Raw genomic sequence first — 18,307 nt, 5'->3', positions numbered from 1 at the left:
GTGGTTCTGGTGTCTATAGCCTGTGCCTGTAGGCTTTCTAATGTAAACACACTGTCTTTTCAGATAAGACACTTTGTGAAGACTGGCGTTGGCCCATATGGCAGAGCATATGGGCGGGGCATTGTGATGGGCTGGACATATGGGGGGGCGGCAAAAAATTTTTGCCTAGGGCGGCAAAAATCCTTGCACCGGCCCTGGGTGGGGGGCCCTAAAGTAAAATAAGGGGGAGGGACCTATTTTACTCCCCCCGGGCCCCACCCCTGAGTGGCGGGTGGGGGCCCTAAATACTGATATGGGGGGGGGGGGGGGAGACATGCCCTCAAGTAAGCCTCTCCAAACAGCTATGAGGCCAGCAGATTACAGAATAGACACTATTTTTTACCCATATTTTTTCTTGACTCACCACGCTCCCCTACAGTAAAAGAGGACTGTGTACTAGCCTCAGCTAGCTATTTCGCTACATTTCACTATTGTGACCATACTAGGGACTGTCTCTCCTAATCAGGGAGCCTTGGGCGATATACTTTTGAGGGTTATTCACGAGGAAACTTAATCCCTACGTTTGCTTATGTATAACTAAGAATAAGCATTATTTACAAAAAATAAAAATCAGAGTAATTTTAACCCCTTAAGGACACGATTCCCTTTTATTCCAGAAGTTTGGTCCTTAAGGGGTTAAGCATGCTAAAAAAAAGTTACATGACTTTAAAGAGGTCTGTATCCAATTCTACTATTATTCCCCGTGTATAATATTGTCTATAAACTACAGTAAATGGTTGGAATGGCTCATAATGAATATCATCCGATATGAATTAAATACGTTAAAACACATGGACCAGTCAGATACAATTTATTTTATATAACAATTGCTTCTACTGTTACACTCATTCAAGTTTGCAAAATGTTCTCTTTCGATTTTGCATGTTTTTTTTCTTTCTTCTTAAAGCACCCGGAAAAACTGAACTTTGAAACTTTATTAGTCGCAATGTGGAAACAATGCACAAATAACTAAAGCGTATAAGCAACCTTTAGACATGCGACTGCAAAAACGTCGGAGCCGATGCCGACAGCAAGGTTAGCCACGCCTCCCTGGAAATGCGAGACACGGATTGGTTGTCACGTCGTAGCCACGCCCTGCTCAGCGGGTGGGGGATTCTGAGCTGTCTGGAGTCGGACTGAGGACCTGAGAACCGGAAGTGATACCCCGGGGAGGAGTTAAAGGGCCACCGGGTTCAGGCATCTTGGCAGGCACTGCTGGTGTAAGGTTTGCAATAATGGAAATCACCAGGAGCAGTGAGTGGCCATCTGTCATTCTATATATATATCGATATGTCACATACTGCATGTTATGGGAGTCACTGAGCATGCATGTTAGCAGAATAATTAGCCTGTGTCCTGTAATGTGGAGGGAGCACGCTGACATGTTATTAATGTGTCTGTATCTGGGCTCCTTGCTGCATTGTGTGCTATGCTAATTACTGAGCCAGGGTTTGTCACTTGTATTAATTCGCAGGCTCAGTAATTATCATTCACTGTGTTCTATTTATGTATCTGTTATCAATGTAAGCCAGCCCCTCACACTGTGTACACTGCCATGTAGGCTAATGCTGATCACATACACTGTGTACACTGCCATGTGGGCTAATGCTGGTCACACACACAGCTATTTACACTGTGTATACTGCCATGTGGGCTAATGCTGGTCACACACAGCTATTTACACTGTGTACACTGCCATGTGGGCTAATGCTGGTCACACACACCGCTATTTACACTGTGTACACTGCCATGTGGGCTAATGCTGGTCACACACAGTGTGTACACTGCCATGTGGGCTAATACTGATCACATACACTGTGTACACTGCCATGTGGGCTAATGCTGATCACACGCGGCTATTTACAACAAGTGACAGGGTAGACTCAACAATCTGCATTCCATTTATTTATTTTGCGCATGTGCTGTGTGGATTTTGCAAATACATTTGTCTTTAAAATAATTGAGCATTGCAAATGTCAGTGGTGTATAATTTATTTATTTTAACCTATCTTTTAGTTTTATACTTTTTATCCTCCCAAGTCAGTATTGCTACCCTTCTCTGAGTTGGTGGGCTCTCACGTTGAGTGGGGGACTCCTGGCCCATTATTGGGACCCAACAAATAGATCAGTCTTATAGTAAATCTCCAATTTGATGGGTGGTGTGATATGGATATACTGATGCTCAGCTCACATTCCTGCTTGGGATGAGGATAGAGGTTATCTTGTTGCTCATTTGTTTCAAAAGAATCCTTGGAATTCACCTGCTTTTTCACTAGCCAGATTTCCCTTTTAAAATTGCAGTGGAAGCCGTGTTTTGTGATCAATATTTAATTAGGTTGATTTAGCCGTAGACAATGAAGGTTAAAGTAATATTTCAAGCACCTTGACCACTTACATGTATATACATGCTTTTATATTGTTACGTATCTTACTGAGTGTTCAAGAGGGCACCAAATGGCCTTTCCTGCTGAGCATATCAGAAATAGTCTGTTCCCTTTAGACAAAAATGACAGCAAATCAGACCAGTTGACTTACTCATTGAGGGTTTCTCAGGGTTTTGCTGAGGGTTTCTTTGACTGCAACTGTGCGTGTGTGTGTGTGTTTAACTGTTTGTCTTTCAAACTGAAGCTTTTTAAAAGTATTATTACTATTCTGCATTAAGATTTCTTTCCATGATATATAATCTCTATTTTTAAGATTTTAAAGACCAGTTGCCAAAAGTTTATCAAGCGATTGAAGAGGCAGACTTCTTGGCTATTGATGGAGAATTTTCAGGTTTGTGTTGGTCAAATCTACTACCTTCTTATTCTGACTACTTAAAAAAAAACCCCCCAAAAAAACCTAACTTTTATTTGTACGATTTGATTAGCTAGTTGATGAGTCTGTTACTATTCTTGTGAATATCATTACATTTTTGCATGCCTGGAAAAAAAGTGGTGCAAGCTTACTTGCATGTTCCTATAATAGTGTGTTTGCCAGGAGAGGTGTGGTTAGTGCTGCTTAAACAAAGCGATTTAAAGTGGCGTTAATTCCTCAAGCTTACCTTTCTCCTATTGTTTCCTATACTCGTCCTTTTTCACAATCTTTTTATTTTTTTCTGATCTATTTCTCTTTCAACCATAACACAAAGTAGGGACTACTTGTAGTAGAGGTTTGTTCCAAAATTATTTTCTGTCTAAGAGAAACTTTGGCTTACGAATTTAATGCGTTCTCCGGGACGTTTCTTATTGCGAAACACTTGTAAACCGAAACACGGTTTCCCATAGGAATTAATTGAAAACCAATTAATCCGTTCTGGAGGTCAGAAAAAAAGTCAAAATGAGCTGGCATGGAAACCAACCCACAATGCAGAACACACAATAAAATACATGCAAACGACGAAGCTCAGCTCCCTACCTTTCCACAGCTGGAGAAATGCACCAAAAAGTCCCCAAACAACTGCAAACAATTTCCAGAATGGCTCCATAACTCGGTGCAAAATCCGCTCCAACACCTCCACACTCAATGCCACGTGTTACCCACAGGCTCCAGCATGCAGGGGGCGGGGCTATAAACCTTCCAGGTGCATTGCATCCTGGGGAAACTTGCTTTGTATTGTGAAAAATATTTGTAAACCGAGGCGTTATTTTCAATGTATCTTCATTTGTAAACTGAAAATTGTTAACCGAGGCGTTTGTAAACCAAGGTCCCACTGTACTGGAAAACTGTGGATACGGTCAGATTGTGGCAATACATTAAACGATTAACTAAATACTAATGACGGGTAGTCTCCTAGCAAAAAATAATTGAAATTAGCATGTCATACGTCAGTTCTTTCTGGTCCTGGGAGGCACGTAATTGTTGAACAGGCGGCAAGCCTGTGCTTTTTGGAACGCACGCATAGATTCAGGATTTTTATCTGCTTTGGGAATTAACCTAGAATCTCTGGGGTCTATGCACCTTAAGAAATCGCTGCAACATAAGGTTTCCAAAAAGGCTTGTCTCTTCATCTGTTCAACTTTAATGGGTTAAAACAGTATGACTGTAAAAAATGTTATGCAAGTAACTATAACTTATGATTAAAAATATATTATAACTACCAAGCCACACTGATCGAAGCAAAACGTACAGAGTACATACATTTCCCAGCCCGAGATGGTACACTTTATACACAAAAGTGATTAACGTATGTGCCTGGATGGCATTGTTCATAAAGAAAGTGTATGGAAGTAACTTATACAAAGTGTATAACATTTCCAAGATACAGATGATACACACAATGCACAAAATGACACTTGTTACTAAATATAACTATATGTGCCTAGATAGCACAATTCATTAGGGAAGTCTTTGATGATGAAACAGATTTATTCCTTTAATTCTTGTCTTCATAGAGCAGCTGTTCAATTCCTCACAGGTTCTATTGAACATGTAAAGGAAGTATAGATAAAAAAAAAAACAAAAAAATTTAGACTGAGTGTTTTACTAAAAATTAACAATTCAATGTATTGAGTTTAAAAACACAAAAATTTTCACAGTGCATAAATTGACTGGTCTCTCTTTTGCATTTCACTGTATCGATCGATACAGCCTCTAATCCGGATTTGAGAAAGTCCTTGCAGTGCCCGGCATCCCGTTTTAGTGTAGTCGGAATGGCACAATTTCTTCAGGTATTATTTGCCTTCTGATATAATATGCGGAGTGAGAGTGGTGGGAGTCTTAGCATCCACACACGTTTCATCTTAAATTTGGCCTCTCCTGAATTTGTGATTTGTCAACAGGACAACGTTGCTTCATCCTAGACCTTCGTTCATGCATAAAGTGCTTAAAAAGAGAAGCCATTTGTCAGTGTATTGTACTTCCTACAATTTATCAAAATCATTTTCAACTACTAAATCTTAAAGGAACACTGTAAGGAATGCAAAGCTGTGTTCTTCTTACCCCCAACGCCAAATAAAGGGTTATTAACCCTTTGAACTCTGTCTCCACCCCGTTGGACGTCGGCGCGGGGGGGGGGGAACCTAATACGCAAGCACTTTGTGCATTATGCCTTCCCCATTGGAAATCTGTTTTCCTGTGGGGGATTTGAAAATGTTGGACGTTCTCATGCAAAACTTAAAGGACCACTCTAGGCACCCAGACCACTTCAGCTTAATGAAGTGGTCTGGGTGCCAGGTCCAGCTAGGGTTAACTAATTGTTTTATAAACATAGCAGTTTCAGAGAAACTGCTATGTTTATCAATTAGTTAAGCCTTCCCCTATTTCCTCTAGTGGCTGTCTCACTGACAGCCGCTAGAGGCGCTTGCGTGATTCTCACTGTGAAAATCAGTGAGAGCACGCAAGCGTCCATAGGAAAGCATTAAGAATGCTTTCCTATGTGACCGGCTTAATGCGCGCGCAGCTCTTGCCGCGCGTGCGCATTCAGCCGACGGGGAGGAACGGAGGCGGAGAGGAGGAGGAGAGCTCCCCGCCCAGCGCTGGAAAAAGGTACGTTTTTACCCCTTTCCAGAGCCGGGCGGGAGGGGGTCCCTGAGGGTGGGGGCACCCTCAGGGCACTCTAGTGCCAGGAAAACGAGTATGCTTTCCTGGCACTAGAGTGGTCCTTTAAGGGCGTCCAGCTTTGTTTCACAAGTCAAACTCACTGAAACTGCAGGAAGCGCCTCTAGTGGCTGTTTCTCTGAAACTGCAATGTTTTAGATTGCAGGATTAAGGGGACAGGGCACACAAAACCCCTTCAATGAGTTGAAGTAGTCTGGGTGCATATAGCTTACCTTTAACCCCTTCGTGACTGCTGACGTACCAGGTACATCCGACAAAATAACGGTCGTTAACGACTTCGGACATTCCTGGTACGTCCGCAGCAAATGTGAGCGCTTCCAGATGCTCTAAGGGTATTGCAGCAATGTCTTGATGTCAAGGCATCCTGCAATACTTCTCTTGATTGCCGGGCCACCTGGTGATCGCTCCCCATGAGTGATCACTTCCGGGCTACCCCACGTGGCACCCAGCAATGTAGCAGAGCATCTGAAGCCATTGATATAGATTTAATGTGATCTTTGGTATATTCAAGTGAGCCCAAATTATTATTTCAAGTGCATTTGGAGGAGCATGAATTCAGACACCTATTGGTATTCAAAATAAGCCTCTGACCTTTATTTTGTCAGTTGTTTTTCTACATTAAAAAGTAAGTGCTTGCGTGCAAATACTCATAGGACAGTAGTAGGAAGGGAGTGAAAGGAGTACAGAAAAGACATAGGGATGAACGTCATGTACATATAACAGAGAAGTTCCAAGAGAGAGAGAACAGACTGATTTAGGAGAGACAGCTCAGGTGGGGGCTATCTGCTCCCAGAACTAGACATACATGGTCTTAAGTGTCGTTTTAAACATTAAGCATTTCCTGAGTCCAAGTTAGCCAATTTTAATATAGGATATTTAATATGACACCTATAAGCTTGAACCTTGGAATCAAAGTAAATTTTCACACCATCGGGCAGGCTTCCGATGCTCTGCCTGAGTGCCTTAAGGGGTCTAGGTACTCAGGGAAGATAAAAAAAAAATCTATGTATTAACCCCCCTCCAGGATCGCATACATAGTCCGTCCGCGGTATTCCTATTTACTTACCCAATCGCCGCCGTCCCTCTCCGTCTGGGGGGACTGTCTGGAAAGTTATTGTCTGAGAGAGCGGTCACATGGCCGCAATAGGCAGCCACAGTGCTGCCTGCAGGGGGATTGCCTGAACTGACAGGCAATTTCCTTGCTGGTGAAATTTTTTATTTTTTTATTTATTAAAAAATGTTACATAAAAAATAAGTATATACACATTATATCTATATCTATACATGATTGAGATCTCTCTCTCTCTCTCTCTCTCTATATATATATATATATATATATATATATATATACAGAATACAAAATACAGTTAGAATAAAATTACATCTATACAATTTTTTTTGTTTATAATATATTATATATACACAGGCGTGTGTAAATTTACACAAAGCTTAGTATGACATTTTTAAGATTGATATAGAGATTGGTGTATGTGTATATATATATATATATATATATATCTATATCAATCTTAAAAATGTCATACTAAGCTTTGTGTAAATTTACACACGCCTGTGTATATATAATATATTATAAACATAAAAAAAATTGTATAGATGTAATTTTATTCTAACTGTATTTTGATATTAATATATATCTATATCTAGTTAATACATTGCTAAACACAAATACACATACACACACACACACACACACACACACACACACACCAGTCAAGCCAGAAGACTTGCTTTTCCTGCAGAAATCTCACTTTAACAGTGCTCTCACTGCTGCAAGGGATTCTGGGTAGGCATATGCAAATGAGCTCAACAAAGAACCACAAAAATGAATCTGATTGTGCTGTGTGCCATCTAGTAATTCCTTTTTATTTTTAAATCCCAAACAAATTTCACTGAGAATGTATTGTGCTTTCTTTTAGGAATCAGTGATGGTCCATCTGTTAGCACTTTAACAAATGGTTTAGACACACCAGAAGAAAGATATCAAAAGTTGAAAAAGGTAGGTTTGTATCTAAATATATATTACACATTATTTGGCATCATACTTACTACATAATGATGTAGTGGTTATGGTGCCCTGCCCCCCGCCCCAATTGTAAGTTGTCAAAGAACAGTTTGACTTCTTACCTGGGGTCCACCAGGTTTTGCCTCTGAGAGCTGGGAACTCTGCTAAACTGCAGGGCGTAGCTCAGACAATTAGCTGTCACTTTCAGCCAGAGTTTCTAGCTCCATAGTAGAATAGAAGAGGCATGCAGCAGCCATCAGGAAACCCCAGGTACGAGGTCAAACCCTTCTTAATCAAATTGGCTACTTACATGGGTGGTGGGGGGAATTGCCAAGGCACTCCTAGCAGCATTTCCACTACAGTGGTTATGTTGCTTTCAGTCCTCTTAACCTGCATTTACACTAGCTAACAAGCAAATACTTTTAATTCCATTAACAAACCATGTGTGTCCTGATGATGTATGCTTACATTTCTGAGATGAAGCAATCACCAAGATCTAACTTGTGATTCAAGCCAGATATTTCTTTGTAATTGGCACATTTTTATTAAAAAAGCTGGTGTTTCTCAGAAGTGCATGGTAATTATATCTTGCTACCTGAAATAATTTCTGTAAATCTGATTTTTAGTTCTAGATAAAATGTATAGTTCATCGTTTGGATCTTTTAGAAAATTAAGATATTATTATTTTTTTTTTTTTTCCCCAGAGTCATTCAAACTATGTTAAGCCTTGTATTGTACCTGACAAATACCTGTTCACGACTTATTTTTAAATTTGTTTTTCTTGCAGCATTCAATGGACTTTTTACTCTTTCAGTTTGGCCTATGCACGTTTAGCTACGATAACACAGAAGCCAAGTATGTAATGTTTTTGTGTGGTGTTTAAATTGTAATTATTGCCAAGTGATCATACCTTAATAGTATATTTTCCTCTTTTGTTTTGCAGATATTTGATGAAATCGTTTAATTTTTATATTTTTCCCAAGCCATTTAACAGAAATTCCCCAGATAAGAAGTTTGTTTGTCAGGTATTTCATGTTTTATTACATTTTAAGCCACTTTATGTGAAAACTGTATAGTGTTAAATATTTTAGTCTTTGCATAACCGACGCGTTCCATTGACACGAGAATAAGTACCGGTAATGTATTTCTACTCTATTGCTTACACACAACCCAAAATAATCAGATAATCAGTATTTTGTCTTGTTTATGAAAACAGAGCTGCTTTACTTTAGTAGATCATATGACAGACTGTAACATTGCCATTTCTTTGTTCTGCTTAAGAACATTGGCTTCCATGTTGGAGATCTTCCCATTTTAGGAAATCTTTATACAAAACACATTTTTAAAGGATCACTGTAATCTCTATATTAGCATATAGTCAATGTGTAGGGAATGATGTATTTGCCTCCCTGATAAGAGGGGCTTGTAAGTGTTGCTACAGCTTTTAGTGTCCCGGACTTACTTCAAAGACAATGTTTACTTCAGTTCATTGATGTCTAAACCTGCCCTAGCTGTTGACACTGGTCAAACGCACACCCATATTCCTACCCTCTCTTGGGGAAAACGCACACCCATATTCCTACCCTCTCTTGGGGAAAACGCACATCCATATTCCTACCCTTTCTTGGGGAAAACCCGGTAAAAACATGCAAATGTCTTTGAATACACACGGTATTACTGCTAAACTTACATTCTTCTGCAATACATGTTGCTACAGAAACTTGAGGTAATTGGGTCGTATGTAGGGAGATTCAAAACCCTGTATAAAACATCCTAATATTTAGAAAAATGTCTTCTTTAAAGAAGTTGTTTAACAGTGATGATGATTAACTGCCCATTATGAGATTGACAGGTGCACCAGAAAAATTCCAGGCTTAATCTGAAAAGTGCTTCTTCTGAGCCATATTACTTTAGAAATATTTGGCAAATATTATGTGCAAGTATGGTAGCTCTTTTAACAAATTCTCATTTTGTGCTGTAAAATACTTCATGCTTACAAATTTCACAACATCGCTGTAATGCTGTGTGCCTGTATTTAGGGAATGCAAAGTCACTACAAATTGATATTCGTGATAAAGTCAGAAGTGCCAAAGTAATGGTAAACGCATTTTGGGGTCTACCCTTTTCTGTGGGCAGTTTGGGTTTCAAGAATACAATCCTTGGCATAGAATCCTAAATGTGTCAATGTGCTTATGTTACAATTGCTGTTAATAGCACTGTGAAATGTTTACTTTTGTATTATTGTATTTTTTTTTATTTTTTTTACGCTTTCTCACAGAGCTCAAGTATAGACTTTCTGGCTAACCAAGGTTTTGATTTTAATAAAGTTTTTCGTAATGGTAAGTTGGCCTTTAGAAACCTATATATAAAGATGGGGATTATTTTGTGCAGTTTAGACTTGTCTTTTATACTTTTTATTTTTTTATATGAGGAATTTCATATTTAAATCAAGAGGAGGAAAGACAGCTACGAGAGCAGTATGAAGAGAAGCGATCCCAGTCGAATGGCGCAGGTTCACTATCCTATATCTCTCCAAATGCTCCAAAGACACCCATTAACATCCCAGAGGAGCAGAAGGATTTTATTGACAAAAATGTGTAAGTTCCTCTTTGCATTTGTTTCCATAAAAAAAAAAACTTTAAATGTTAACTGCATTTATAAGCTGTTTGCACGTTTCAGGAATAGCCTATAATGAGGCATGAGCTTTTCAAATGGTTTGATATCTTACCTGGGGCCCTCCATGTTCTGTGTTCCACCTCCACTATCAGCCAACAGACAGAAGTTCCTAAGTAGGAGCTTCCATTAGCTTTTCTAAGTTAAAGGGACACTATAGTACCCTGAACAACTTTCGCTTAATGAAGCAGTTTTGGTGTATAGAACATGCCCCTGCAGCCTCACTGCTCAATCTTCTGCCATTTAGGAGTTAAATCCCTTTGTTTATGAACCCTAGTCACACCTCCCTGCATGTGACTTGCACAGCCTTCCATAAACACTTCCTGTAAAGAGAGCCCTATTAAGGCTTTCTTTATTGCAAGTTCTGTTTAATTTAGATTGTCTTATCCCCTGCTATGTTAGTAGCTTGCTAGACCTTGCAAGAGCCTCCTGTATGTGATTAAAGTTCAATTTAGAGATTGAGATACAATTATTTAAGGTAAATTACATATGTTTGAAAGTGAAACCAGTTGTTTTTTTCATGCATGCTCTGTCAATCATAGCCAGGGGAGGTGTGGCTAGGGCTGCATAAACAGAAACAAAGTGATTTAACTCCTAAATGACAGTGAATTGAGCCGTGAAATTGCAAGGGAATGATCTATACACTAAAACTACTTTATTGAGCTAAAGTAATTTAGGTGACTATAGTGTTATTTTAAGTCCTGCATTGTTGGCTTAGTGGAGCTATTGGAAGTTTCCCACCATATACGTGCCCTTTTTCTTGGTTCTTGCATCCATTTCATCTTGGAATCAACACTTGTTTAAAATCAAACCAGGGACAGGCAGTTTAATATATGTATATTTTAAACCAATTTTTAGACTGCAAGCTTTACATTAGGGCCACTTTCACATTGATCCTGTATGTCACATTTTGTATTATAAGTGACTTTAATGTTTGTGTATCTTTGACATGTCCTATTGTTGAAAACTTTTGTTTATGTGCATTGGCTTTGGAAAATATGTTTATGCTGTCAGTGAGGATCTATAAATTCACAAATTACATAGATATACTATGAAAAACAATCTGTTATTGATCTATATGTAAGTAAAACAGAAATAAGTGGAGCTTAAGGTTTACCTTAATAAACAGTAATATGATAACGGTGGACAAGGTAAAATTGCAATGATTTGGGAAATATTTCCTCCTGGGACTCTTTGCAGGTTAAGGTTAAATAGGGCCCTTGAATGAGGCACCTGTGACAGGGAGGGGTGCAAAGCTTTGCACCCCTCCCTGTCACAGGTGCCTCATTCAAGGGCCCTATTTAACCTTAACCTGCAAAGAGTCCCAGGAGGAAATATTTCCCAAATCATTGCAATTTTACCTTGTCCACCGTTATCATATTACTGTTTATTAAGGTAAACCTTAAGCTCCACTTATTTCTGTTTTACTTGCATGTTTTACTTGTGTTGTGAAGGTTAAGGGGTTCCTTCACTTAAGTGTCAGAGCTGGTTTTCACCTTACTGGTATTGTGTGCACCTTCCCTTTCTTGTGTACCAACATTGATCTATATGTGTATGTAATAGAAAATGTTGTCAGACTAAACATGGTAAAATTTCCCAAAGTGCAATTAAAAAAAAAACTTTGTTATGAATCACCTGCTTATCTCAAGTTGGGCTTTAAAAAGTCCTCCTCTGGCACAGAAACTTGAGAAATTCTGGTTCCACAACTTTCCCAGTCTTGACATGCGAATAAGCACAAACAGGCATCATGTTTATACTGCAGCTAGCCTTAGCAACAGGTGCTATTTTAAGCACAAACCCTTAGGTACTTTACTATATGCTCTAAAAGAGATTTCAACTTTCAGACTAGAGCACCATGCTGATGAGACCCACAAGGTTAAAACTGCAGTCTTTGGCTGGTGTCTGGTCCGTCATCCTTTTTGGATCATGGCCTATGCTTTTGTTTAAAAAGTTATTTTAAAAAAAAAAAAAAAAAAAAAAAAAAACACCGTCCATTGATTTGAGTGTCAGTAGAAATACACTAGTAACTTTTCTATATCTCTTCTCTTATGTTTCAGTGTCCAAAATTCTGAAGCAATCATTTATTTGTACTGTATTCTTTTTACCTTTCCAGTGAACGTGTGGACGATTTTTTAAAAGATGAAGAAAGAAAAAGCTTAGATTTAGAGCCTTGCACTGGGTTAGTATTTTCATTTTTCATTTTGTTTTCCAATTCTATCAGTTGGTAACACATTAGGGTTAAAGAACAAGAACGTTTCAGGAACATATGTGGTACAGTTGTGCATATTTTTTTGCGTGTTTGTGTTTTTGACCTGATTCTGTACTATGTTTATTTTTTTATTTTTTACTAATCCTTAACAATTCTTCAATCCCCATTTTAGATATCAGCGGAAGCTTATCTACCAGACACTAAACTGGAAGTAAGTTTAAATACACATTTCACAAATCGCATCATTGTGTAAAATATGCTTTTGAATGGGACTTGTATATCTTTTAAAAATGGGGGGGGGGGGGGGGGGGGGAGGGGAAAGAACTAAACACTTTAAAGTAGCACTTTGTTTATTGTTAATGTTTGTTTTCCTATAAACGGGCTCTTTATGTTAAGTATGTGTTTGGTTTGTTTTTGGTTTTTTCCTCTTTGTTTCTTCGATTTGTAATCAGATCCTTTCTGCGACTCTTTGATTCTGCATGATTTATGGATTTATTTTTCTCCAAACGTACCACTATACATGACACACCAAAATAATCTGGCAGTTATAAAAGACTGTGCGTGCTCTACTGTAAAATTGGTGTAGGTCTGCAAGACAGCAGGGCTATGCAATTTTTAAAAGGCTCTAAAACGTGTTGCAAAGTATGACCTTTTGTAATTTTAATTTAAAAAAAAAAAGTGTCCGTTAGCACTGTGACTGTTATGTCTGTTACAATTGAACTACTACAAGTGATCTCTGTACATGTATTATAGGTTTATTTATTTTTCCACTTGTTAGGGAAGTTAGTAACCTAAAATAGTTTTAATCTTAAATTAATTTAATTTGCATTATATCCAACAAACCTTGACCACCATTCCAGTGAAAAGTGTATTCAGAGCATACCTTAAACCTTGGTTATGGGCTGCTGTAAAATTATTAATCCTGAAGGACATTTTGCCCTTTATTTAATTCTCGAGTATGTATACTTGACAATGAGCAACATGAAATATAATATCCATCTATTTATAATTTTTTTTTTATTTTTTATTTTTTTTTTAAGATATCCAAGAGGTATCCATGTTGAGACTCTGGAAACCGATAAGGTAATTTTTTTTAAAATTTTTTTTTTTGTAAATCTTGCTTTTATTATGGCATTTGTGTTATGGGATACAGAAGAAAAAAGAGGAGGCACTGTGGGGTAATACAAGTTGATTAAAACCAGATGAAATGTAGTACACTCCTACTAAAGACTGCTGTTTGCTTGACAAAGACCTTAGGGTCGAAACGTTGCTGTTGTGGTTCCAAATAAAGTGCTTTTCTTGAACCAAGGAGTGCCTGAACCTCTTTTCATCTTTGTTACTACTTGGGAATCTGGTGTTTGGTTGCAGTACAGAAGCACCCTGGCTCAGTGATGGAGTGAGTGCGGTTCTACACATATTACATTAAGTTTAGGAAATAACTGGAGATAGAGAGGGGTGTGTGTATTTGCACAAAGTTGCTGCTACTTAATGACCGCTTAGTATAAGTAAACTTGAGCCATATGGGTAGTATTGTTTGTCTAAACGAATAGTTGTAATTAGCAGCAGAATCCTGCTTGAAATACACTTCTACTTGGCTGCTTGCTGAAGCAGTGGTTTGCTTACAAGTTAATTCAGAAAACCGGAACTGAATGACCTCTGCAAATTACTGGAGCCAAGTAGCAACTAAAAATATCTTCTTTTTTATGTTAAAAACTTACAAAAAGATTGTGAAAATGGAGACCTAATTAGAAGTTACCCAGGATCATTCCCTAAATTTCCACTGCACTTCTCACCTAAGTTAGCACAAACTAGGAATCTATAAAACGCGTGAAAATAGATATTGATAAAAATATAGCATTACATTACCGTATCTTTCGTACTTTTATCAAACGCTTACAATAATGTTGTCATGCTTTTCTTCAGTCTTTTATGTAAGATCGATATTTTACACAGGAGGCTGCTGGCAGAGAGCAGTGCTTCTAATGGGCATTTACAGCTTCACAACTCTGAGCTAGGAGATGGCCTCTTCCAGCTTCTGCCACTTCTAACATAAACACTCTGCTGGCTCTATAGGTTAGATGGCTTTTCTGGAAGTGTTTGAGGTTTCGTGATTGACCGCCAAAGGCGGTGTAGCTAGGGTCGCATAAATAGTTATTTAACTCTTAAATAGCAGAGTATTGTGAGACTGCAATTGCATTGTTTGTGCTTTAAAACCACTTTGTTATAGATTACTCAATCCACCATGACCAGTGATTTGAAGTGGTCATGGATGTTGGATTTTGATCTGTATGTACAGCATTTCTGCTTAAAATGCTGCACATACAGATTAATCTGCACGTTTGTGCTAGGAGCTAGTTACACTCCCAGCACACATGACTTTACTGCCAAATTTCAATGCTGTGCATAAAATACATACGTCGTTCGTGCGTACTGCATGTTAGCGACAGACTTTTTTTTTTATGCATTTCTCTTTCAGGCAGAGCCTGCCAAGAGAAGCGTTTTGAAACCGGCCAGTCAATGGCTTATCTATCCATGTAAAGCCACTGATTGGACTGTGCAATGCTCTGGCTGACATCTAATGGAGGTGTGGAAGGCCGCACTGAAAGGGTTTACTGTAAAATGTAGGGGAGGGCAAATGAATAGCGCCCAATGGGAATTTTTCATAGTAAAATATGCTCCCCAAAATAACGCTTAAAGTAACCCTATTATCTTTCCATGTTTTGGTGTTTAGTCTCTGGAATGGTAAGTCAACATGGAGATTTCCCCAAAACCTCCATGAAATATCTTAAACCACTACAGCCCACAGTAGTTATGCTAGGAGTACACTGTTGCTGTTACCTGGTAATTGGAAGGTGGAGTTGCAAAACAGGCATACATGATGCTAAAATCTGCACATACAGACAGCAGGCACAATGACCACTTCAAATCACTGAATTGGTCATGGTGCTTCCCCTTAATGGAGAATAGAAAATCAATGATCAGGAAGCAACCTATTGTATGTGGAAGCATTGACACTAAACAATGTTACTGACTTTACTGACTCCTCTTATGCAGTGTGTTTTCTTGGCTGTGCCAGAACTGAAATGGTTTGTGATGCAAACTCTTTAATTGTGATCACCTAGTAGTGATTATGGTGTTGGAGTGTTCCTTTAAATTAGGATTACAAAGGGCAATTAAATATTAGTTGGAAAAAGTGTCCAGCTATTATTTTTCAATTTTAGCTTAATCTAATGCCTATTTTTTTAATTTTATTTTAGCTAGGCTTCTGAAACCTTTTGATAGCCTGGAATGTTCATCTGCTAATTGCTTATTTTTCAGAAGGAGCGGTACATTGTGATCCGTAAAGTTGATGACGAAGAACGTAAGAAAATGGAGCAGGACAAACAAGCAAAAGAACAGGTATCAAATTCTAGCTTAAATGTCCAGCCTTTAAAAATTCTGTAGCAAAGGTTTTCAAACTTTTTTTCATTTTAAATGTCATTCTTCGATGGGCAGCAAGTGCTGTAGACACTAATTATTGGTTTTATATTATAAGAGCATTCTTAACTGCTTTATTCCACTGTACTGTGAGTTTAAAGGGAGACTTTTTTTTTTTGGACACATGCTATGAAAGGCCCAACCTTATCATATCTCTGAACAAGGCTTTGAATAAAATCATATCAGCTGGTACAGCTATCAGTTTATTGAGCAGTTTAACTCATCCAGCCTGAACTGTGACTAGAACTGGTACTGTTTCCTAAAAACAAATGCACATCAGGAGTTAATATGTAGTATGTAATTGCAGATAGGTCATGCCTTTTCTGAGTTTAGGATGATCTGTCTGCTGCTAGCCTATGTACTGGAAACAGAATCAACTTTTTTTTAATGCATTTATTTGTAGTTATTACACTTGCAGTACCCTGTTTTAAAAAAGAATATCAATGTGTAAAATTTGCTTGATGCTTTTTTTTTTCATGTTTAAATCGAACATTATTTCTGTTGCAGGAAGAGCTTAATGATGCAGTTGGATTTTCACGTATTATACATGCAATCTCTACCTCAGTAAGTGAAGATATAACATATTACAAGTTCTAAAAATCTTACTTGGTTAGTCCAAACACGCAGCATTAGTTGTTGCACTTAAAGGGTCCCTTTTGCACTTTGTGCTGCAATGTTAAACATTGCAGGTCCAGAGAAACTGCAATATTTACATTGAAGCTCTACGTCTGCCTCTATTGGCTGTCTCCAAGACAGCCACTGGAGGCACTAACTGCATTGTAACGGACATTTGGTCTGGTATCTGATTTTTACTTCTAGGTAAGCATTGATTCAATGCTTTCCTATGGGGAGGTCTAATGTGCACGTGGTACTTTCGCATTTGCATCTCACTGGTCAGTTAGTGAAAGCGACACAATATTAAAACTGAATCTCCTTGGATTTGTTATGGCCCCAAATTTTAAACCATCTTATGGGCTTATATATTGAATAAGGGTCCCTGACTGTCACTAGCCCTACCCCCCCAATAGAGATATGGCTAAAGCAGTTGGGACATCATCCAGGTATCCACCTTCTTACACATAACAAGCAACTGGAAGTTACCAGTAGGTTCCAAAGTTGCACAACTCATCCCTTTTCTGGAACTAAACCGAAAACGATCACTTCTTAAAGACCAAACACAAAATGTAGAATATATGTAAATCAGGCAGGACACCTAAAATGGTAGGGCTCCCTCTAAGCCCAACAAGTAAGTAAAAACTAAACAAAAGAGGAGATAAGGTTGCGCCAAAACAGAATAGACAAAGTATAGTTACAAATCTATAAAAAAAAAGATTGCAGTTATTGTGACTGCACTGCTGTAAGCAATATCTACAGTTTTTTTATTATCTGTCCTGGGCATTTTTTGAACAAAAATTGCTCTCTGGAAAGAACGGAGTTGGTGTGTTCCTGCACCTATATAGCCTGGTGAAGAGGTAGAAGAGGAAAGAACTGGTATTTGTACAGAGTCCCATGTAGCAGTCTTAATGAATGCTTGGAGAAGAGGTACACTCTTTACAAAAAAAAATGTAGAGTTGAAGAAGAAAAATAGAAGTATAATTATTCGTTTTCAACACTATATATCTGAGATTGATCAATGTAACACTGCCAGACAGGAGCTGGTAGTCTGTTCAATTCACCTCTCTTCTAGTAATCAGAAGTTCAACAAGAATATAGAGAAGCACAGTGTTGCCCTTGTCTTTCTTATACTCCCCTCTCTTCCCGAAGTGAAATTATGCCTCTGGCCGCAAAATTAAATATCTCTATATATTCAGGGATTCATACCAAAACACTGCATATAAAGATTCCTAGCACCATGACCACTTCAGATCAGAAGGTGGTAAGTATTTCCTATGTATTGACTTGTGTTTAAGATAATTGTATGTGTTGAGGAGATAGGGCAAGGTAATAGTCTAGTTTAAATCAAAAGATAAATTATCATTTGGGCTTTATTTTGAATTTTTTCACTGAAGACTAATTGTTGTTTTTTGTTTACACACAGGGTAAACTTGTGGTTGGGCACAACATGCTGTTGGATATCATGCACACTATACACCAGTTTTTCTGCCTGTTGCCTGATGTAAGAAACTGTTTTAATCCTTATGTCCTTTTTGCCAACATTTGTGTACTTGCCTCTTTATGGCATAGTTTCAGTGCTTCCTGTTGGGTTATTTTTTTTGTTTGTTTTTGTTAATCATGTTAACTTTACTGTATACCGGTCATAAAAATAAAATTGTCCCATTTTACAGTGAACTAAAGTCAAACTATACATTGACCATTAGATTGAAATTAAATCATATTCTGCTTTTAGA

The 18,307-nt window shown here is 38.2% G+C and overlaps 1 protein-coding gene across 2 annotated transcripts in view; it reads left to right on the top strand.

Annotated features, from left to right (window-relative positions):
• Positions 1 to 1,211: 1,211 nt before the first annotated feature.
• Positions 1,212 to 18,307, top strand: part of PARN (poly(A)-specific ribonuclease) — a 137,649-nt gene continuing 120,553 nt past the window's right edge. Inside the window, exons 1-13 of one of the 2 annotated variants that reach the window (XM_063428841.1) lie at positions 1,212 to 1,293; positions 2,737 to 2,814; positions 7,515 to 7,594; positions 8,388 to 8,455; positions 8,544 to 8,625; positions 9,879 to 9,939; positions 10,032 to 10,197; positions 12,387 to 12,452; positions 12,655 to 12,693; positions 13,523 to 13,565; positions 15,804 to 15,881; positions 16,467 to 16,523; positions 17,998 to 18,075. In XM_063428841.1, coding sequence (XP_063284911.1) covers positions 1,275 to 1,293; positions 2,737 to 2,814; positions 7,515 to 7,594; positions 8,388 to 8,455; positions 8,544 to 8,625; positions 9,879 to 9,939; positions 10,032 to 10,197; positions 12,387 to 12,452; positions 12,655 to 12,693; positions 13,523 to 13,565; positions 15,804 to 15,881; positions 16,467 to 16,523; positions 17,998 to 18,075 — 915 coding nt within the window. In that variant the 5' untranslated portion in view covers positions 1,212 to 1,274. Of the gene's footprint in view, positions 1,294 to 2,736; positions 2,815 to 7,514; positions 7,595 to 8,387; positions 8,456 to 8,543; positions 8,626 to 9,878; positions 9,940 to 10,031; positions 10,198 to 12,386; positions 12,453 to 12,654; positions 12,694 to 13,522; positions 13,566 to 15,800; positions 15,882 to 16,466; positions 16,524 to 17,997; positions 18,076 to 18,307 lie in introns of both variants that reach the window. The other variant, XM_063428840.1, reaches the window with a different exon arrangement.

This window comes from Pelobates fuscus, chromosome 8, assembly GCF_036172605.1.
Source record: "Pelobates fuscus isolate aPelFus1 chromosome 8, aPelFus1.pri, whole genome shotgun sequence".
Classification (NCBI taxonomy): domain Eukaryota; kingdom Metazoa; phylum Chordata; class Amphibia; order Anura; family Pelobatidae; genus Pelobates; species Pelobates fuscus.
The sequence above is the reverse complement of the archived record's forward strand: the minus strand, read 5'-3'. Positions and strand labels throughout refer to the sequence as shown.